Source organism: Leguminivora glycinivorella, chromosome 8 (genome assembly GCF_023078275.1).
Source record: "Leguminivora glycinivorella isolate SPB_JAAS2020 chromosome 8, LegGlyc_1.1, whole genome shotgun sequence".
Lineage (NCBI taxonomy): Eukaryota > Metazoa > Arthropoda > Insecta > Lepidoptera > Tortricidae > Leguminivora > Leguminivora glycinivorella.
In genome coordinates, this window is record NC_062978.1 from 9,396,581 (window position 1) to 9,421,052 (window position 24,472).

General features: G+C 40.9%; 1 protein-coding gene across 1 annotated transcript; it reads left to right on the forward strand.

Moving 5' to 3' along the window:
* Window positions 1-290: 290 nt before the first annotated feature.
* Window positions 291-22,751, forward strand: LOC125228798 (G1/S-specific cyclin-D3). Its single transcript, XM_048133480.1, has 5 exons — window positions 291-634; window positions 3,147-3,368; window positions 15,553-15,715; window positions 19,777-19,898; window positions 20,022-22,751. Exons 1-5 carry the CDS (start codon window positions 410-412, stop codon window positions 20,202-20,204), a joined length of 915 nt encoding a protein of 304 aa, XP_047989437.1. The 5' UTR covers window positions 291-409; the 3' UTR covers window positions 20,205-22,751.
* Window positions 22,752-24,472: the final 1,721 nt, after the last annotated feature.

The following is a 24,472-nucleotide window of genomic DNA, read 5'->3' on the forward strand; positions in this document are numbered from 1 at the left end:
AAAATACAAAATACTACTAAATCTATGTTGTATACTTATGTAAAAAGGTTGACATTCGCTTGTAAATATTTGTATGCTAAGCGTGAATGAGAAATAATAAGTAATCCTCCGAAAGAGCGGGTGGGAAAACAATGTAGGTATTCGATTTGAACAGCAATGAAACGAAGTCGAGTCGAGTCGGGCGGGAGAAACCTGCGTGCGGGCCTCACGGGCCCCGCCCCTGCCCCGCTCCCCGCCGATCATATGTTCGGCGCGCCGGCGCGCAGCGACCGCTCACTGCGACTCGGGCACTCGCCGTCGTCGCAACGTCACGAGCTCCACACAGACGCCCGCGCAGGATCAGCTGTCGCAACTGATACGCACCGCACGGCGAGGCGAAGCCCTGTAATAAGCCGCAGTGCGGTGTGCCATGGAGCTGCTTTGTGCGGAACGCGTGAGCCCGAGCACCGAGGGCGCGGCGCCGGCGCCGGGCCCGCGGGCCGCCGTGCCGGACCCGGTGCTGCTGCGGCGCCGCGTGCTCGACAACCTGCTGCGCACGGAGGAGCGCTACGCCGTCACCGCCAACTACTTCGGGACCGTGCAGACGGAGATCACGCCTCACATGCGCCGCCTCGTCGCCGAGTGGATGTTAGAGGTGAGCGCGACGACCATGCCGCACCCACACCCCGTTCGCCATCTTGTCGCGCTCGCCGGCCACGTGTGTTCCTGGCGGTGCCGGCGGCACCAGTGGCCCTCGTATGCCCTCCCCACTGTCTGCCTCCGGCCGCCGTCTCCGACCTTCGAACCCCCAACTCCTCGTCGGCGATCATGTGTTCTATTTCCAGCTCGGTGACGTTGACATGGTAAAGATATCACGAATGCTCGCAACCGCAAGCTGGCTCGCTTCTGTTGCAAACTAAATTTAGTGAGTTTGTTTACACGATCAGCTGACTATTGTTTTCGTAGATGTGATAGAATCTTATTAGAATATCTTTGAATATATTTCGTCTTTTCTATACGAATTTGTTACGTTTCAGTTTTAATTTAACGTTATATGAATAGATAGGAATTATTAGTGTCGGTAACAAGTGCGCGAGAGGCCCCGCGCGGCGTCGACATTCTATTTGAATAATCAGCTGATTTTGACACGCACGCACACAGCTGACGCCGGCCGGACGCGCTTTTATCATTTACGCGCATTACATAGACATAATTGCTATCTCGCGTACAATACAAGCGCGGGTGAGGTCAGTGGCCTCGTATGACGTGATTTTAGAGCCCTTTTGCATGCTCCAGCGTGCTAGCTAATTACGAATTAAATGTTGGAAGCCCGTCACGGATTAGTTAAAAGAGCCGGTGGTAATTAAGTAGGAAGTGTAGTGTGTGAGGCTGGGAGTCTGACGAGCATAACCAACGAGTCGTTAGTTGGATGGGGAAGGCAGTCAGCTGTGAAGCGGCCACGTGGTGGCGCGGCGCGACGTTGGCGGTGACGTCACGGAGTGCGATGCGCTGCGCCGGCGCCGCCCGCCCGCCCCCCGTCCTCCCCACAATCCGTATATATACATAATACAGGTTATTTTAAATACCAACTTATTTTTAAATAGGTGTATCGTAAATAAACATAAAAACACCCCAATGTCGTTGCTTCTTAATTTTTGACTGGCAACATAAACGAATATAGTTCGTTGGTCGTCGTGGTGTCGATGGAATCTGACGTAAAATTAGGCCAATTTGTATTATTTCGAACGAATAGGTACAGAGGTCAATGACTTTATTATGCGATACCTACCAACTTGCTCCAAAATTGGGCATTGGTAGGTAATTAATATCAGCATGTAACTATGTAGGCAGTAGGCACACGGATTATCAAAATTGGTACTTATCTAAAAAATGGAACATGTTTTAGATACTATTTTTTTAACCTAGGAATTACCTACTTATTTCATCACTTGGACTTCATTCCGATATGCAAGTTTCCAACTTAAATACAGTACATTCCAATACCAACATAATTAACATTTTAATTATAAGGAAAACATGCTCACATCTTTTTTCACCATACCTACATTTAGTTGAGCCTAGGTAGGTTTCCTGTAAGATATCGTCTCGAAAATTAATTCATTTTGAACCTTGAGTGTTCAGTATGTATTGCATTTAAATGCCACCTAGTTTTATTTCCTCGGTTGGAATAAGGCAACTGTATTTCCAAGAATTATGCCCCAAGAAGAATCAGCTGACGATCTCGAGCGTGGGACAGTCGCAGGCAGTCAGCTGTGACACGTATGTAACGTCTCGGTGTCATAGCTCGATACCGCCCGGCATTCGTTAGGCCGAGTCGAGCTCCCGGTCAACCACTGTTTCTTGACCCCTTGCCCATAACATGAGATCTAACATCATATATTTGTTCGGCCGAATCATCGACTTGGCCCTCACTTGGCTAGCAATGGAAATGTCGCCTCCGGACGGACGCCTCACGTTACACCGTGCGAAACTATGCGGGCACGATCCCGGCTCTCATGACACTCGCTTCATTAAACGTGTCATCCGCTTTCGCTTTCCCTGCTTTTCATTTCTCAATCCTCAGTCAATCTTTCCATAAAACCGATTCCCACCGCCCGGGTACACGCTACTTTCCTGTGGGAACTGAATTTAATTGAAATAAATACTTCTACAGTTATTAGATAATGACATCTAATGATATTAGATAATGATTCCGTTTAACAATAAAACTTAATGTTTTTTCTCATAGGAATCTTAGCAGTCACAATAATGAGTTCTACATTGGATGGTTCGGTTTCATTCATAGTTAACACCGATAAGGAGTAGGTGTAGGTATAATATATGTGCGTACATTGTAGGTGAACTGTTTAACTCGATTTTATCGCTGCGCGTATTTCCATTTTAAATATAGGTTATCAGGAATTCCGTATGATAAACAAGAAGCTCGGGTGCGTTGTTACTTCCTTCCAATGAAGTGGCTCGGTAGCCTATAAGTTGCTTATTATTATTTCCTTTGAGACCTTTGTTAGCCATCCTGTCTGTATATTATCTAAGTAGAATAGGGTGGAATTCTCTAATCCAGAGAAAGAAATATATTAATTGCTCAAGAAATATAAAAGATATTTTTTTTTGATATACAGATGTACTAACAACTCCTTTGTTGTCAGGTATGTGAAGACCAAGGATGCCAAGAGGAGGTGTTCCCCCTAGCGGTGTCGTACCTGGACCGCTTCCTGAGCATCTGCCCAGTGGGTAAGAGCCAGGTGCAGCTGTTGGGCACGGCGTGCCTGCTGCTGGCGTCGAAGCTGCGAGAGCCCGGCTCGCGCTGTCTGCCCGCCGATCTGCTCGTCTTCTACACCGCCAATAGCATCACCCTCGCCGACCTATGCGTGAGTCTTTTACTTTTTATCACATGATGGATGTCGAAATAAGTTTATCACTTACCCACTTAAACATCTACGGTAATTTCGCCAGTTACAAAGGTTCAATTCAAATAACCTAACCACAAAATTAAAATTTTGAAAAAACCCCCGACCGCGATTTAGTGACCGACTAACTCAGCTTTCAAACAAAAAAAGACTAAATCTAAATCGGTAAATCCGTTCGGGAGCTGCGATGCCTCAGACAGACACAGACAGACACGTCAAACTTATAACACCCCGTCGTTTTTGCGTCGGGGGTTAAAAACTAGTTTAACGTGTTTTTAGTTAGACTGGCTCGTAATCTATTGATGCGCTTTTCTTGTATCATTCATTACGATGTTCCATTTGCAGTTATTGCTTATTGTATACATAATGAAGTAATGAGAAGACAATTAACTTTCTTCCTCTGTGGAAACAGCTGATCTCGTTAGTCATACGGTGCCGCTTTTTGTCGTGCTTACGCGCACTGATTTGCTCGGACGAGGCAACTAGCACGAGACTTTCGTGTCGCTAGCGTTGTTTTCTCGAGCCATGTACCGTTCGAACATCCGCGAGAGATTCAAAGTAGTGATTTCAGAATGTCCATATTATTTGACTTAAGTAACCAAATTATTGTATCCAAATACATACCTACCTTAGACATTTCGCTTTTCGTGGACCATCGTCAATCGTGGCTAAAATACAAATCTGCCGTTACTGTCATTGTTTTTAAGTTTCAGAGGTCTTAACCTCCGAGATAGGATGACACATGACGTTGTTAAAATTGTCTAGATTATACAATTACTTATAAACAAAAGCTGTTAAACTGTTGTTAGGCTTCTGTCTCATTCTTCAGTTTTATATATATAATTAAGATCTTATATTTCATTTCAAGCTAGATTCCTCAATCGTATACATTGTTTTCTAAACGCATATATTATTGCTTTGAACAGAGGAACATAGGAATTCCGCACAGTCCTCAAATCTTGGCTTGTGTGATCTTTAAATCTCAGAATACATAAACCTAGGATGGTAGCATATTATCTATCAATAATTAATGAATCATATCATGAATCATATCTATGAAAATTCTGGGCTTGTTATACCATTCACTATCTCTAATACTTTTAAGTAGGTAAGTATATACTTACACATTTGTAGGCATGGTAATGTGAGTAAGGTGACCTGGCAAGCAATCAAGGGACGGCCTGATGTTTTATCGTTTATCGCGCGACCATAATAACAATAATAAAGACGTTTATATACAGGTACATTATAAAAGTACACAGGCATGCTTACAAACTAATTGAAAAGGTAAGTGGCTCAGCTAATGTCTGTCCCAGAGGGCCTCGAGACGCAGCGGCCCCAAGGACTGCCAGCAACGGACGCTGTTATTCTGCCACCACCAGATTTATAGCTAGCTAACTAATCACTAACAGTAAAAACATTAACGCCATTTCGGACAGGATAGCATAAACTGAACAAATGCAAGGTGTGTGGAATTAGGTAACATGCTATCGGTGCTGCGCTGCGCTTACTATTTGGGTAGGTTAGGTCTTTCCTAGGTATGAATTTATAGTTAGACGCTCGAATGCTCTTGATGCCACAGCTTTTTCTATTTCCGTTGCGGACATTTTCTCACTACTTACTCCCACGACGAATCAGCATTCAGGAATAGTCAGAATTATACATATACTACATAAAATCGTAGTCTTACCTACAGCTGTATTATACTAGGGAGGTTTATCTAGGCTGAGTTTATCTGTACCTGTAGATTTAGCTTACACCGTTATCATGACTAACACACGATGCACTTGATGTGCACTAAAGTTAAGGCGGTTTTTAAAATGTGTAGGTGGTAATTGTAATTATTAATGATAATTTCTCGAAGTAAACAGACGAACACTGGTGTTACATGAAACCGGTAAGGGGCATTAGAAGGTCAGACATCAGACAGTGTTCGAAACGCCTGCACTACACAGACACACGTACATAGCTGTAGGCTATTGGATATCTAAAGTAAAGCTGTCTTAATAATAATTAATATTCCATGTTAATGTATGCTTAAGGTAGGCACACTGCAAAGGAAATTACAATCAAAGTAGAATTAAGTAGATACTATATGTAGGTATATTTTTGCTTCCAATTTTTATTTTCTTAATAAGTCCTTTTAAATTATAACATCTTTTTAATAATATTGTCTTCGGTTGCCGCGATAGTTACTCATGAAACGAAACTATGGAAACGGATTAAATCCCGTATAATGAATTTAAGTCACCCGTTGACCACGAACGCTGTAAAGTGTTCGAAACGTCGGGATGAATTGTAAATTCATCATACGCAATTTAATCCGTTTCCATAGTTTTATTTCATGATCTTTTAATAAATAACCCTAATTCACCGGAATTCATGAACTGTTTCAACTCTCCTTGACGTCTGTTTCAAATTACCTCGGTATTAGGGGAATTGAAACAAAATGACTTTTATCGTTTAAGTTAATTTTTCGTAAAAGTATTTACACTTACACTTTTATTATTCATCTAATATAAAAGTGAAAGAAATGAGCTGATAAGTTGGTACTAAATAATTATGTACGATTCTACGAATTAGATTTTTGTGTATACGATACAAAATGTCAAAATTGTTTCAACTCCCCTCGGTCTCCCCTACAATGTAGGTAGTGCGAAAAGATTTGCCTTCGTATTGTTTTATTTAATCGTATGGCTATAAACTGGTCGCTTACTAACAAACTATTATCAACTTAAGGACTACAATTTTATATCTAGCTTCTTCACCCAACGGGCTGCGTTCACATCAGGGCTGAGCAAGTCCAGGGAGTGGCCAGTGTATTTCCTCTTTGGGCAGTCATGAATTATGTGATGTATTGTCTGGGCAGAGGCTCCGCAGTCACATGTCGGAGAGTTTCTCCAGCCACACTTAAACATGTACATAAAATAATTATACCTTCTACAAAATGTATAATTCATAATATTAAGGGAAGAGCGGTGCCTCCCAACACAGGCATTTATTTGCTTACCGGGTGGCTCCATCCCCCGTATCATGTAGTATGTACGTTTCACAAATAAATAATTTTTGCTTTTTTTTGATTTTGATTTTGAAACATGTAGTCTCCGCAATGTAGTATTGTTACGGGAACGCACGAGCTTGTCATGCTATCGGTACTGGTGACATGTTTTTGTGAGTGATTCGATAAGTATACAAGTAGGTAATTCAGTTTAATACATGAGTAGGTATTCGGCGGCGGTGCATGCCGCGCGCCACCCGCGGGGCCCCGCCGGCCCGTAGATAATGAGCGAGGAGCGAGGCTCTCTGTCATGCATGGCGACCTGCTTTACCTACAAGTGCACAAAGTGCATTCCGCATGCAACGCTCCACACAATGACGGAAGCGTTACCGGCTTTACGGCATACCTTGACGTGTGAATAGGCACTGAGATTAGACAAACACTTGACAGTTACAACTAGGACAGTTAGGAACGTAAAATTAGTGAACATTTTCACACGCATTTTTTTTTCCTTGTTAGGTCATTAGAGTTGATTACTGTGGAGGGAATACGAGTAATTATGGGTTGCTTTTTGCGCTATTAGTTTAAGAATAATCGATGATGTATGTGGAGTTGCAAGGGTCTCGGAATGCGGCACGAGGGCTGGTAGTCGCTGCCGCCGGTGAGTTCATCGCCTTCAACTAGTATTGTGCGAGCTGTCGGTCTGTAGCGCCACTGTTGTGGCGAGATCTCGAGAAGTGGTCGCGGCGTCGCGCGCACGGCGGACAGTGTCCCCTGTTCTGGGAAGCCGAACGAGCCCCGCGTTTCAATCAGACCAATTACAGACGAAGCACGCCGCATATTTTTTCTCACGCCGCGACCGCCTTGACCTTGCCGAACGCCATATCGCGAAGTGCGGAATCTTGCATGGGAAACGTGACCGTTTAGTTTGGTAATCATCTCCATCTCCATTCTCCATTAAACTATTTTGCTCATTTTTGTCCATACATACCTAAACTAATTACCTATTCATGTGCCGTGCTCTCATGCCACTGCAGGCTTCCGGACAGCTTACCTACATACCTTGATATTTAATTAAGTATCTATAGTAATATACCTCTTAAATATATAGGGTGCATTGGGGTAATTTCGAATTACAGAAATGCCCGGGTTTCTTAAGGGGAATCTTAATATGATGGAAATAATGGTGATTTTTATGTGACTTTCGAAATTAGACGACTTTCGAAATTACCCCCAATGCACCCTAGATACTAACTTAACTTTTAACTGTTTAATTAGCCTATATAACTTATCTGAAATCTTCTCGAGGCTGAGGCGTAGGGTTAGAGCCGGCGTAGCTTTATTTGACGTTCATATGCGCATTGTATTGTAATATGCCTACTTGAAAAATAAATATTTCATTTTCATTTTTAATTTTTTTTTCATTTCGATTTCGCGATAACTTACATTTTTTTCCGTTTGCAATTCCTATCAACAAAGTTTAAAACCGGCGATAAAAACATTTTTGCTAACATTGCGATAAATATAAGATAATATCTTACTGTAGTGAAACTTTACATGTGAACAATATTTACGTAACGTTGGTTGTACGTGTGAAATAATTTTAGCCTTATTATTAAGAAGACGTTTAAGAAAAAGTATCCGTCTCGTAGCAATCTCGTAGCAGATCTACGAAACCCGTAGACGTTCAGACAACCGATTAATAATGATCTACGTTTTTTTTCTTTGAACAGATATTTTTCATGGTGCCATACTCAACTTTTATGAGAATTTGTATTAAATATTATTCCAATCGTACCAGATGTTACTTAAGTGTCTTAATAATCCTGCTACCGTGTAAATTGATTCGATTTTTAACCGTCAGGCCACTATAGTACGAATTTCCACTAGATATTTAATCCCCCGCCTGGCATAGCCTGTCTAGTCTCAGGAGGCGTAACAATCAATCAATCAATCAATCAAAATATTTATTCGTAATAAACTTAAAAACTACACATTATGCATTAAGTATGACTAAAACTACAAATGTACATGGGATGTAACGGCACCGTCTCGCTCAATGCTTAATAAACTAATTTTTGCAACGACCCATTCAAGTGTAACGAATATTAAACACACGCTTTAGTATTGCCAGGAATACTTTATAACTCACTAGGGTATGGAAATGGAAGCCTTCCCCCTGACTGATAAATGATGAGTCTGAAATACTTTGGTAATAAAATTATTACTATTAAGTATGAATGTGATTGTGCTCTGCCTACCCCTTTATGTGATACAGGCGTGATTGTATGTATGTATGTATGTGATTGTGGAAAAGGCAGGCGAATCCGGTTGTTCGCTGACCGAACGAAAGGCAAGCAAAAAGGGTGCATACCTACTTAGGCACTATCGGCCCTGTGCTGCTCACGGCCAGTCCACGAAGACCCCGCTGCCCACCAATATTACAATAAAAAGTGCCTTCCCAAGTCTTAAACCACTCGAGCCTCACAAAGCGACGAATGTAATCTTACCTACTTGGAATGTTCTTACTGTAGATTAGATACATGACGAGGTAACGGCAACTTGTCTCACTCATATGTATATGAATTCCGTGCTACTACGAGTAGGTCTACCGTCAAACACTAGAACATGCCCGTAAACGTTATCGGCGTCGGGTTCCACTTCCGAAGAAATCCGTGCCACGGCGTCCCTTTTATCTTTCTCGGTCGATTCCGATAAACTGCGGTGTTTGTATGGGACCTACTCCTTGCAGTATCGGATTTACAACAACGACTCGATTGGAAACACGTTCCTACAATTGCTAACAGCGCGAATTCGTAATAGAAACTGTAGAAACTATATTGATAAGGAAAAAGCGTTTGAATATGTATGTGCCCGTGCTTGTTCTTGCCTTTACTAACGATGCGTGAACTCAGCAAATGCGGAGAGAGGTAAAGCTCGCGGCTCGAGTTTAAATAAATTGGCTCAAATGTTTGCAGATCTCACGCGAGAACGCCTTTTCCGTTTATACAAAATTCATAGCTTAAACTAAACTGCAAATACTTAGCAAGATATTTTTGAATGCTCTCTCGTATAGTCTTCGCATGTTCCATCGGCTTATTGTTTCCCACGAGTGTACCGAATTGGCTCGCTTGGAGGGCGAGGGAGGCAGGATTGGAACCAGTCGCATTCCATTCGGCGGCCTTCTTGTCTGAGCCTGCGCCCGCGCGCCGGCGCGCCGCTATCTCATCTCGTGCCCTCATGCCTCATGATAAACATACCCATGTATATCATGTGCGTTGGTTTCGACAAATCTCATTTCATAGCTAATATATTTCATTTTCACCAGCTGGTAAAGGCTCTCTTGATTGTCCAAGAAGCTGTATTTTCTCCACATACGGCGGAGAAGTAATCAAATGCTTATTTTGAGTCGGTTCCTTTGTTGGCTGGTAGACTTGTCTTTATGATGATGATTTTAAATGATGAATCTTTTTTTTTTAACATCGAAACATAACACCTACATAAATTTATTAGCGCATAATTATTATGTATGCGTATTTAATAACATCTTGTCAAAATATATTATTAAAAATTAAATAAAAAAAGGGTGAAAAAAACTAAAAGTGCGAGCTTTCAAAAAGTAATAAAATAACTAAATAAGTAGCTCTAGGAATACCTACCTTCCTTCTTACGAAATACCTACTTTCTTCTTCTTAGGAATATCTACCTACCTTCTACCTTCTTACGAAATACGTAAGATGAAAACCTAACTACGAAATTCTTGAACGTAAAAATTTTGGTACTTAAACATAAAATTACTTGAATTCTTAAACACAAGAAATATGACAAAATAAATTATTAATTATTATTCTCTTTATTGATTTCCATTATTAATTAATGGTAAAGTGTTGTCGCGTCGGGGGACCGCTCTCAATATTAGCGCGAGGGCAGACGTCGTTGACGGTTGTGTTTCCGATGCAGTCTTTAGAGTCTTATTTTAAGATTGGGTGTTGAAATTTTTGCTCAGCACTTATCTAGTTTGTTTGGTTGTAAACATATACGTTACTTGTAATTCTAATACTTCCTTTGACATTTTGGTTGTATAGTTACATTGTTCATGTTCAGGTAGTTAGTTTAATGTATGTACCTAGTGAATTTTTTGTTAAACATTTATTAAGTTAGTTTAGCTGTGTAAATATTTAGTTTTTAAGTTTCAAGTTAGACAGGCAAAGAGCGGTCCCCCGACGCGACAACACTTTACCATTAATTAATAATGGAAATCAATAAAGAGAATAATAATTAATAATTTATTTTGTCATATTTCTTGTGTTTAAGAATTCAAGTAATTTTATGTTTAAGTACCAAAATTTTTACGTTCAAGAATTTCGTAGTTAGGTTTTCATCTTACGTATTTCGTAAGAAGGTAGAAGGTAGGTAGATATTCCTAAGAAGAAGAAGGTAGGTATTTCGTAAGAAGGAAGGTAGGTATTCCTAGAGCTACTTATTTAGTTATTTTATTACTTTTTGAAAGCTCGCACTTTTAGTTTTTTTCACCCTTTTTTTATTTAATTTTTAATTTAATTCACCTTTTTTTGTGTCGGGGGTTTTTTAAATTTATAATTTAAGGTTTTTATTTCTTTCTTTTTGTAGGGGCTCTTTCTTTTGTCATATTTCTTGCGTTTTGGAATTCAAGTACCGAATTGTATGTTAAGTACTTACCTACATTTTTTACGTTCAAGATGTTCTAGCATGCGGTAAGTGCATGCTGTTTTTATAAAAATACTAAAGTCACTATAAGCGTGCCGTTCAGATCTGAGGAGTTCCGTTCTGACCAACATCAGGAGTTCCACTGCACCAAATGTCACTGTTCTGGACGTAAGTGCATGCTGTTCTTATAAAAATACCAAAGTCACTATAAGCGTGCCGTTCAAATTTGAGGAGTTCCGTTCTGACCATCATCAGAAGTTCCAGTGCACCAAATGTCACTGTTCTGGACGTAAGGGCATGCTGATCTTATAAAAATACCAAAGTCACTATAAGCGTGCCGTTCAGATTTGAGGAGTTCCGTTCTGACCATCATCAGCAGTTCCACTGCACCAAATGTCACTGTTCCGTAAGTAAATGCATGCCATTCCTTTAAAAACACAAAAATCACCATATGTATGCCTTTCAGATTTGAGAAGTTCTCTCGATTTCTCCAGGATCCCATCATCAGAACTGGGTTCTGAGAAAAATGGGACCAATCTGTATTCATATACTATCAAAAAAAAATTCAAAATCGGTCCAGTAGCGACGGAGATATCGAGGAACAAACATAAAAAATAAAATACAGACGAATTGAGAACCCCTTCCTTTGAGATTTGAGGCGGCGGTTAAAAATCAGCACCGATAGCATGGTCGCGCCAGGCCGTCCTTTTCGCACTTACTAATAGTACGAATATCACAGAATATAATAGTACAAATACTGAAGGCTCACTCCTTTGATGTTCATAAAATGCCGCCATTCTAAATTCTTACCTACATTAATAAACAGACCGCACGCGAGCAGCCGACATAGAATTCTATTGCGCCGCGTGAAGGTCGTCACCAGTGAACGGGCCGCGAAACTCGCGGCCGCCGCCATGTACATGTAGCGCGGCGATAGAATCGCAGAATGAGCCGCCCCTTTAGGCCTAGCACATGATTGCCGCGAGAGTATGTCGCCGCGAGATAGATGAGATGACACGTCTTTGTCGTAATTGTATTAATGACATAAGAACCGGTAGTCTATCTCGCGGTGACATACTCTCGCGGCAATCATGTGCTAACCCTGCTGGTTTTATCATTTATCGCGCGATCATGCTTGCCTCTGTAATCCATAATAAATAAATAAATAAATTTTTTTGTGGCGGCGACCATCTTGGACCGGCGGCCATCACCTACAGCTACATATACATACAATCACGCCTGTGTCCCATGAAGGGGTAGGCAGAGCACATGAAACTACTCAGGTTTCAGTGCCACTGTTGGCAAATAAGGAGTTGAAAGAAAACGAAACTGTGACATTGCAGTGACAGGTTGCCAGCCTCTCGCCTACGCCACAATTTAACCCACATCCCACAGTCGCCTTCTCCCACGGGAAGAAAGGCCCTCACCTACAGCTAATATAAATAAAAACACTCGACTAATTCACCTTTTTTAAACAAAAAAATACACACACACACACACACACACACACACACACACACACACACACACACACACACACACACACACACAGACAGATAGACACGTCAAACTTATAACACCTCATCGTTTTACGTCGAAACACAACTTTCTACGATAATTGGTCAAGTGCGAGTCGGATTTCGACTCTTCCATACAATTTAGTCATGAGCGCCTGATGGAATGTGATAGCAACGATTTCACAAACAAATAGTAGAAGTTTAGTACATTTCGTACTTTCAAGACGTTATATCTCGGAAACGATAAGAGATAGACCAAAATGGACTTCAGATTTGGGCTTTCGGTGGCACAATAGTGCCACACGAATTTTATATTTTCGTATATATAGACATTTTTTTGGACCGATTTGGATAATTTTTTTTTCAAAAAAATCTAACCCGGAGTGTAAAATCTTTATTTTTTGAGCTAGAAGGCTGAAAAAAATAGTATTTAGGTGTTTTTGTAATACATTTCGGGCCGCTGAGAATCAGCCACATACCATTGTAATTTTTTTTTATTAAAAAAAAAACTAATTAAAATTTTGAAAAACCTCCGACATAGTGGACCGATTACCATCAAACATGGCTAAGAACACTCCCGACTAATTCAGCTTTCAAACAAAAAAAACTAAATCAAAATCGGTTCATCCGTTCGAGAGCTACGATGCCACAGACAGACACACACACAGACAAACAGACAGACAGACAGACAGACAGACAGACAGACAGACAGACAGACAGACACGTCAAACTTATAACACCCCGTCGTTTTTGCGTCGGGGGTTAAAAATGGCTGTGTACCTAACGAAAGTACATAAGGTACACAGCATATAAAAATGCCATAAAAACTACATTCATGGTTAAACATCTACCTGTTCTAGTACCTGTTAAATTGGCCTTTTATTGCTCTTTTGTATAATTGAACAATTCGATGCTAAATATGTTCAACGGTAATAAAATTGCTTCGATACCTGTCTGACAAGTTGACATGCGGGCGGCGACCCTGAGTGTAGGAAAAATGAAAATTTTGTGGTGAAGTGAAGCCACTTGCAATGTCTACACATGGACGGTAATGTCGATCATAACCTTTATAATGCACACACTTACACTTGCATGTTATACGACGTACGCTTGCAGGAATCCGCTGATGGCACTAATATTGGATCTTTACGTAAGATTGAATTTGGAATGCGTGTCACGTTGTTTTTCGCTCGTGGTAATTTTACTATGCAGCACTACCAACTGAGCTCTTGATGCTTAAAATTATCATTATTCATTGTGGTAAATTTTCTTTCTATATTGATGGAAGCGACTAAATTCACTACTTTGCCACGGTGCCTGCTACTAGTGGCCTATTCGGAAAATTCCGTAGTTTAGTCTCAGGAGTCACGCGACACCGAGCTCATTGTTCGAATCAAGCTCGCTGCCACACCGTTGGATGAAATTGGATAAAGCATGGGAACCGAGCGAGGAATTTCACAATGACCATCAAAAAGGGGCTTATGTGCTTTGGAAATAGTTATAAATATGGGTCTTTTCGATTTGCCGCTGAAGGATTAAGCGGACCGTCGGCAAGGGCTGTTTGCATAGCTCGCTTTATTGACTGTAACGTTCTCACAAGTACTCGCGCCTTCACGCTTCTCCCGCCTCGCCTGCACTACATCCTCTAATGAACACCCGTCAGGGCTAGCGCGTTTACGACCCGGCATTCCATCAACTCCGGTTTGCCCTAAACTTATGCCAGTATCAGAAATTCAGAATTCGACGTTTAATTATTTGCGAAGATTTATTTACGATCCGCAGAGCCGCTGTTACGAACGGCTGTGCGTTCTGAAATAACAATATGTGTACATACGCGCGTAGAAGCCTCGCCAGCGAACACACGCATAAAGCGCCCCGGTCTGCGGTGTGGTGAATGCTTTATGGGCACATTGTTCCGAAAACCTTATCTGGCTACTCGACGAGAGGCTCAATCTTTCCATTTCGTGGTCGACCCGCATATCGTCCACAGGCACGACCGCCACTTCGTAAAATAGACTCCAACAAAAAAGAAAGAATGAACAAAGACAATCATTTAAAAATATTTAGCGATCTTAGTTTCCAACTTTAGACGAATATATCTACAATGTGTACTTACTGTTCACTCTTCTATCCACTCACAAACATTCTCATTTCGAATTCCTGTGATGAAACTCATTCATTCACAAATCTCTCTATGAAGATCTAATAAGGCCTATGCCGCAGCCCATATCAAACGACTCCCGACTCTAAACCGAGTGGCAGGCGGCCCGCAATTCTCTGCGACTGGAACGCTGTCGAGTACCGCAGCGCCGACCCCGTCGATTGAGTTAAGTAAACATCGAGTATTATCTGTCAACGGCCATGCAGTGCTTACATGTATGCGTGTATGTGTAAACGAAATAATCAAGTTATTCATAATAACTTGAACCATTCAGATAACGAAGCTAGGGGTATCACTAGAATTGTGAAATTTGGGAAGTTTATTATTCAATTAATCTAGATCAAGTCAAAAGCTAAGTCCCTTTCCAAAAAGAGATTTTATAGGGAAAATGTTTATGATTCTTACAATTAATCGAATGTATTAGTCAGTTGAAATAATAGACACAATACAAGTAGGTAGTGTAGGTAGTTGGCTAAGGCTTGAGAGGCAGTGAGTTTTACTTATTAGATGGGACGTAACATAACAAAGCTATTCTACCTACAGCTCGTTCCGGGAAGCCGAGCGAACTCGCTGTGTTTACGATTATGCGACGGATGTGGAAGGAATGCCATATTATTGTTTGAACAGCCATCGCTTTTGGCTTTTTAAGGGATTTATTACTTTTCATTTTAAAATAACTAAGTTTCGGGTTGAAAACTTTAAAGTTACATCGATTAGTGATATTGTGTATTGTGTGATTTTCTCCAACTTGTATATTTATGGTATGGTATTCTTTGTCAACAGAGTTGGGAGTTGCTCGTGTTGTCGAAGCTGAAGTGGGACGTGGCCGGAGTGACGGCGCACGACTTCCTGCCGCTGCTGCTGTCGCGGCTGCCTCTGCGGGGGCTCGTCAACACCACCATGGTGCACCGGCACGCTCAAACCTTCATCGCGCTCGCTGCCAGAGGTGAGTCTCATCTTCAACACCACTTCTAATCCTCTGATCTAGTAACGTGACTCATCGCAATCCAACGAGACCACTTGGAACTACACGGGGCTCGCACGGAATAGAAATTCGAGCCGGACGTCCACGCCTAATTATTGGCATCGGAAGGTTTTGTTTGAAGGCAGACGGTAATTAGCATCGCGCGAGATTACACGTCACGACGCGACGTCTCGCCTCTTAGCCTTTGCCGACACTTAGCGTTACGAGTCACTGAACTATGGGAATTTTGCACTTCTAAGTACCTATCGAATTAAACGCAATATGTATTCATATCTAAGTAGGTACTGAAACTACTGAGTACAATAAGCTTTTGCAAGTTAATTGAGAACAGGTTATGAGGAATTGCAATGTTTCTTTGTCCAATTCGTGAAATACGGTGCTGAGTGAACAAGAGATTTCCTTTGGCAGAATTGATCACAGTTTCTAGCGTAGAACTAAATGGCTGAGGAGTCGTGGAAAGGTATACGAGTACTAGGGAAGGTCTAGTGAAAGGAGTGAATATGGTTCAGGAGACGTAGGAGTTGAAGGGGTTGTTTGTTTGGTGGCGCGCTGAGGCGGGAGACAGGCGGTGTGTGTGGCTCGCGAGTGTGGTGCGCCGGCGCCTCCCACGCCGCTCGCCAGAGCGCATTCCAGCACGCCTCGGGCTCCCCTCCCGCCCCCGCCGCGCCCCTCAGCCCTCATGGGATCATATGTTTTTGTGCAACGGTTTTTGTTGTTCGCCGCCGACGTCGTGTTGTTTTTGTTCAAAAAGTTCACGCTCCGACTCTTTTATTTTACTACCTCATCTCGGGTATCATCTCTTGGACGGTCTCTCTTCTTATAATATAAAGATAAACCTTTGCGCCAAACGATTAAACATTACTCCATGCGGTAAGTACAGTATTCCGTTTACAGAATGATTGCCATAATAAAGTCCCCCGCGGGCGACTCGAGTTGCGGTATGACATTTATGAACGAGGGCCGATGTGAGGAATTTATTTTATAAATTATAATGTCACACCAGTTTTATTATTATGAGAGTGCATCTCGAACAATACAGCTTCCCTCAAGCGGCCTGTCATAATCGCGCGCATAGTTCGCGTTGCCCGGGCGCGGGCGGGCAAGAGCCCGCATTATGTATCATTATTTGAATGGCACAATTTACTCTGGAATCATAACTCGTCTGGATATTAAATTTGTAATGGGTTATTTTAAAGACGCACTCCGATGTGGTGGCGACGAAAGCCTAATTTAATTTTTAAGTTAGGTTTAAAGTACCTAATATAGTTTATAAATTAGGCTGCTAGGCAGTTTAGAATGGATCAAAATACCCATCTGTTTGGTTGGACAGATACCTCTACATATTTTTATGACTTAGCCCGATCTAATTATACCTACTCTTTGGTTCGTCGTTGAAGCGCTATGGGAAACGGCATTTAAGGCGGATGAATTAGATTAGTATGTTGTGGAAGTTATCTACGGGCGGAGCGGGTGGCGGGTGGCCCTGGCGCGCAACGCGGCAGCCGGGGGCCCGCGCGGGTGCTGTTCCGGCGCGGCGCGGCGCGCGCGCTCGCGAGGCAGCGTCGCCGGCGTCGCCGCGCCGTGGCCTCGGCAGAGCGTTCACCTCGCGAATACGAGCGCGAGCCCGCACCTCTTCTATCGCCACATCCATTCCATGTTCAAGGGCAAAACGACGATTATGTCACCGCTGATGGTTCGGCTCGAGCCACTTGCGGTTTCTTGCCGTATTCATATAATTTCCTGGGAACATTAAACTTTGAAATGAATGTTCGACATGAATTCTGAAAGTTAAAATTAAATTAGTTAGGTACGCTTCGGCGAGCAGTTGATTTGATCATAAGCATTCGCTGTGCTACCGACACGTACCTACTTACATACCTCTATACTTAGAGTTGTGTTGATTAGCCATTGTATAAAAGCTCCTCGGGAAACTTCCTCTACGATGCAACGCAAGGCTAATGCGCTACGGCGCTAATAAGGAAGATACGACGTACGACCGGGCATCCGCCGCGTGTGGGTTCCGGCCGTCCGGTCTGACGCGATGCAATAACCATAGTAGGGCACGTAGGATGTCCTAAGCAGGATAATAAGTTTAAACTTAATGTGGCTTGTGCGCAACCGCGTGGATTATGTATGGGTAGGTAGTGATAAGCGGCAGAGATTTGAGCGATTTGGCCTCGTTGTAGGGAACCGGTCGCCGTGCCGGCCGCCGGCGCGGGCGCAGGCGAGGCGGTAGGGCTGTCGCTGTTTGATTAACATCAGATTATGCAAATGCCTCGAGTGAGCGGTCGCTCTCGTTATTTCATTTTTTTCCCTCCGTTTCTGCCTCCCTTTATCTCGGGAATGCCGACATGCAAATTAAAATAAATCTTTTAAATGAGCTGAAAGAGTGTTCGATATCCCTACGGTCGGAATAATGGAGTCTACTTAATGATGAATGGGGCCCTTGAAGGTTCGCGCATTGTGAGCGTCCTCGAGCTTTGGCCATTTGTGGTTCCAGGCGGCTTTCAATACTGATCTTGTGAGGCGTGGGAACGGGTTCATTTAAATTAGGTTCTCATTGTCACCCACATTAACTCTCTAAGACTTGAGACTTATTCAATATCTTAATGATAAGAGTCACAATCTACTCGCACTCGCAGGACCCATATTCTATATAATGTTATGTAACGCCTAAGTAGATTTTTTACTACTTATACGCATTCACAATATGCAAATTACAATTTAATGTTCAGATATAGAGAAGATGATATATATGAACGGTCTATGTTGCGTTGCGTTCGTCCTCCAGTTTCAAATATATAACAGTTTATATCTATATGCTTATATATCTTATAAGCAGTTATTCGTTTAACTAGTCCAGTAAATCAATACTGCAGTAGATGCCTATGACGCATCATCAGATCGGGTAGTACTAAATGTGTCTTAATTTTCAAAGACGAATACTTTAGCCATGATTCAATCGATTTACCTATTCACTGGTTAACCCGCACGATATCTTGTTTAATCAGCCGCTAGGTGTCTGATAATAGGTATTCGCACACCGTGTCAAATCGTCATAGGTATCAAGTTTGTATAATGTAGCGTACATGTTACATGCGATCACTAGAGCACATCGGTAAAGAAACAAGGTATAAATTATAAAACCTTGGCTTGCAAACAAAAACATGTAGACTAAACTTTAATTAGATCGCATTACGTAAGGCACATTAAAGCGGTGGCCAGTTTTATTTGCATTTCACGTCAATTATCACACCGCCGCTCCATAATACTCGAAACGTCCAGACCTAAAATGGCTGAGTATATACGTATAATGGTTTCGCCAAAGTATGTCCGTGAGAAATATTCGAGTGAATCGGTCTCGGGCGAGGCTGTGGAATGTGGCCGAAGGCGGGTGCCGGCTCCTTTGAGCCCTCCGAGAGGGACCGACGACCGCGAGAGGGAGAAAGCGCCATTTCTTCACCGGATGTACCCACGCGCTTGCGCCTGCTTTCATCGAGCCTTCCATTTTCAGGGAGCTAATTAACGGATACGTATTGTGAATTTTTAGACTCACCACTTACCGTTTAATGTTTAGTAAAATTTTATTACAATAATATTAATACATACGATCCCAGAATAGCAGGACCATAGGAATACAAACAGGAATAACTTTAATCTCATACAGGAAAATGTCCGCATCCGGAACATACGGGCACGTTTATTATTGATATGTCCCTTGCTATACCACATGGGACCTACCTATCAAAGCTATGCAATCGTTTAACTAGCTATAATAGTTACTTGATTCAACTGTCGTACGAAACTCAAGTACCTACCTACCTAATCTTACACACTAATAATATAACTAAAATATAAATGGATTGGTTATCGTGAACTGAACACAATGAATCAATAAACTTTTTACTAATTTCAGATTCTTTTGATTTCATTCAGCAGGAATCCTCCCTACTCCTTAAAATTGTTGTATGTGTAAGTTGTTATGACTTGTATGTATTCAATGTTGTGTGTGTTTGTTCCAGATTACGAGTTCACGCTATACTCCGCGAGCACGCTGGCGGCGTGCAGCATCGCCGCGGCGCTGCGCGGGCTCAGCCTGGACGGCCATCTCGCGCGCCTGCACGACCTCACTGGCATCGACTTGGTAAGTTACCACATCCATACGCCTTCCGGACGTAAACTTAAAACTTACCTTTTATTGATGGAGCTTTAGGCTTCCCAAGTAGGTACCTGAAGGAACGCAGTCTAACCATGTCTCTCATTGCAGGATTGCCTACACACCTGCCTCGAACAAATAGAGGAGATGGTGCAACACATGATAGAAGAACGCCCGGCCCCTGGCCCAAACGGGCAGACCAGGGAGGCGGGGGGGTGGACGCCCCCGCCCTCCCAGGACAAGGCGCATAGCAACGCCGCCACCCCCACCGACGTCAGAGACGTCCACTTCTAACTTCATACAGTTCCCTTAAAAGGTGCAAGTACGAAAATACTTTAAACTAAACCTATAGTTATTAGGGTGCATAGTGATCGAGGACTGATACCAAGACTGACAAGCACATGTCTACACGTAGGCACGCGCCTACTTACTATAAGTATAGTACATGTATAGAGTAAGTTAAGCTAAGTGCGCCTGCGAGCTACTCGCTGGCTGGTATCGCCGGCCGTGGGGCGCAGCACTCGGTGTGTTTACTTTTCAAACGCATCTTCCAATTGTAGTAAACATTGTTCTTGAAATTACAATCTACCTCTTATTATTTAAGACAGAATTTCAGTTTCGTCTGGCCGTAAGCTGTATTTGTAAAGCACGGTACACGCTGACTACATTTTCATGGTGTTTATATGGGACCAAAGCATCATTTTGTTTTAAAAATGATCTGATATGTAACATAGAATGACTGTTATGCTTAACCATAATGGTATAGTCGTACATATTTCATATTTGGGTTGATTACGATGAAAACAACTTCCACAGTAAAGTGATTTCCGTAAAGTTGATAAACCTGTTGTATCACGATATCCATCAAATTCTACTTATATCGGGGGAAGGCAATAAAATACGCTTTTATATTTTGTAAAAACTAATGTTACGTTCATTAATTTTATCATATTTATATACTATAGGCACTACACATAAACAAATTCATAGGTGGTTAGTAGTTGATTTGAAGGATACCGTGTGTTGGGGACGTGGATGTCTCGAGGGGAGACGAGCATGAAGGGCTGTATTTTTGTTTCCGCTCTCTCAAAGATTCTCTTAAAGACTAATTCTCTATGTAGGCAAATAAAATATTGTTCCTCTTGTAAGAATAACAGTGATGTTTAGCTTTTAATTAGGTAAGCCGCGGTAGGGCACCAACAACTGTAGGTTTAATGTTAACTTTTAATGTGATAGTGTCGAAAGATGATTGAACTTCGTATCATAGTCACTTCAAGTCATAATATGTAAACTTAGAGGTACTATTTTTGGATAAATTAGAAAAATAGAAAAAAATGTGATTTATTAAAATATCCTTGCTAGAAATTGTAATTTACCTAGTTTAGGTGTGTAATACCTAGGTAGCACATAATGTTTGTTACGTTCCTATGTTAGCAAATGTCAAAAGTCCTATGTAGGTAATGTTATGCATGCAATAGTCGAATTCCACCACTATGTACTTAATATTTCATTACCAAAACTACAATAAGTCATATCCAAGCCCACATTACTAATATTTCATAATTGTGATATTATACCTACCTTGTTATTGACATTAATATTAAGTATTTTAGATTTCAGTTTGTATTTCTATTTCGGGTTATGAGAAATATCTACCTACCTTGTACATATTTGAACGAATGTTCCTGTATTGGACCTGTTCGCTAACTTGGCTTAAAATGTTACTGTTAGTTTTTTCACTTTGGGATCAGCATATTATGTCCACAAAAAGAGTGTTGAGTTTACACATAGCTTGGACATAATTACACTTTAGCATTTAGTTTTGCGAGTTAGCGAACGGAAGAAAAACCTCTCTAAGAAAGCATGTACCCTTTCTCTATTGTCGTTTAAACTACATCTGTGAGAAAGGAAAGAGGAAGACTGACGAAAGGAGATATCCATTGATCAATCTTCCCCTTTCCTTCCACTTCACCAATTTATCATGACCAAATTGAAAAAAAAAATAACCCATTGCCAAACTACAACCTTTGCACTATAGTAAAGAAAATATGTGCTCAGTAGATTAATATAGACTAAGTAAACAATCAGTCCAGTGTCTTCCATGATATTATCGAGGAAGCAGACAGGCTGTCAGCGACGTGGAAGTCGCTGCCAACGATGAGTCTGTTTCTTCACTATTTAGATTCTATATAGATACAGCGGTAATTAGTTAGATTAGGGCATTTATTAATGTAGATATTTTATAGTTATGTAAATTAGTAGATTGTTTTATAAAATTATGCTGTAAGCATGTGGTGCCATAGTAACACTCCTAAAAAGTATTGTATAAAATATTAGCACTTATAATTACTATTACATATTAAATGTACCGGCGATGTCCGCGTTCCGTTATATTCAAGTACGCACTTTAGAATTCAATTTACGTTACATCTATAGGAAGTATTTCAGTTGACATAATTGAAAGTATACATTTTATTATTTAATTTATATCGTGTATAAACAAAGTTATGTGGGAAAATAATACGCATTACATAGATAGTCTTATTGAATGCTTGGAGCTTTGGACTAGCTTCACATATTTTAAGAAATGTAATTACATTGACATGAAATGTAAGAGGAAAATATTTTCCTGATTTTTATTTAAGAGTTTAAGTTCCAAATAAGTTATGTTTTGTATGGAATCGTACAGTTGACGAATAATCGTAATCTTAAAATTATGGCAAATGAGCGCCGAAGTCGTGATTGTAAATTAGTGTAGGTAGTTTGTAATGTCTGAACGTTCTGACTAGGTACCTATACTGAAATGTAAATAAAAACAATAAACATATACAAAAATATAAATTCTGTGTATTTTTTATTCTTATAGAGTTATTCATAAAAGCATAGCAAGCCCTTATAAATAATAATAAACCCTGAACCATGAATATTCGGCTACTGTCTCGGCGCAAGCGGCGAATATTCGGCATCAGATAATTATTAGAGTCAAGTCGGTAAAAAAAGACAATACTTATTTCATAAACAACAGACTCGAAACCTTTACACAATAACATAGGTAATGTAGGTAAATAATCAATATAAATAATCATACAATTTAATCCACATTTTATACGACTGGTAAGTATGCAAACCCTAAGTTTCCGGTTACGTGTTCACCCCAGTTGACTCTTATATTTTTAACTCCCGACGCAAAAACGACGGGAATAAGTTTGACATGTCTGTCTATGGCATCGTAGCTCCCGAACGGATGAACCGATTTAGATTTAGTTTTTTTTTGTCTAAAAGCTGAGTTAGTCGGGAGTGTTCTTAGCCATGTTCATGAAAATCGGTCTAATATGTCGCGGTCGGGGGTTTTTTCAAAATTTTAATTTTGTGGTTAGGTTATAGTAGCATTAATTTGAAGAAACTGCAACTAAGCCTGCCTGCAACCAAGAGTGCAATCGTTGGAGCTTCGTGGCAGCCGATACGCCACTGACTCTGTCGCACATTGGTGATACGAAGAGTCGGACTCTGGGGAAGTAGGCTTCCTACCACCCATATCCCACGTTATGTGGGGTCGGTACAGCTTGTATTACTCTTCCATTCTCCTCTATCTTTCATCATCTCTCTTTCTTTCTTATATCCTCTTTCACACGATCCATCCATCGTTGTTTAGCCCTCCCTCTCCATCCATCAACATTCATCTCTATAATTCTTTTGCCTGTATGTAGCAAAAATAAACCTAAATTCTACTTAAGTGAGATATCACATGGGGTTCATGAAATTCATCCTCTTTGTGTTATCCCGAATTCACCACGGATCATGAGAGCCTGGGGTCCGCTGTGACAACTAATCCCAAGATTTGGCGTAGGCACTAGTTTTACGAAAGCGACTACCATATCTACCGTACCTTCTAACCCAAAAACCTTCCCATGGGGTTCAAGAAAATAATGATATCAAAATAAAAAACGAGTTTAACAATGAATGAAATGCCATTTAATCAAAAAACAAATTTACATTCGTTCATATACAAAGATCCGCATTTGGACCACTGGTTTATATACATATATTATACAGATTCTGAATGTAGTCACAATAATACTTATTGGTTAAATAAACTCCATTCAATGAATGAATATAAATGTTAAGGCTCCTTTTTAAAAGATTACCTGTTGTAAGTATCATTTATAATTAAGTATTTTATCATAAATTTTGATTTGCTAAAACTATGATTAACATGTCAAGTACTATTGGAGTGAATAAAATAAATAAAGATTTATATAAATAGGACACGTCAGTATTTTAAGAATGAAATCTAGCGTTGAAAGATAGAGGAAACTATAATATTTGTGATAGGAATGCATATTGTATTGAAAAATTAATAATTCGTAGTAAAACCGTTCGTCAGTCGTTCGTTCACAAATTCGTGGTAAGAAATAGCCTAAGCCTAGTCATCAACCAATATCGGTTTTTAGAAAGACTGAACCAAACTTGTTGATTTATAGATATCTAAAGTACCTAACAAAGAAAGAACTTGAAGGAAAGAAAATTTGAAAGTCATTTGTGTTGAAGTTTAGTAAACCGTC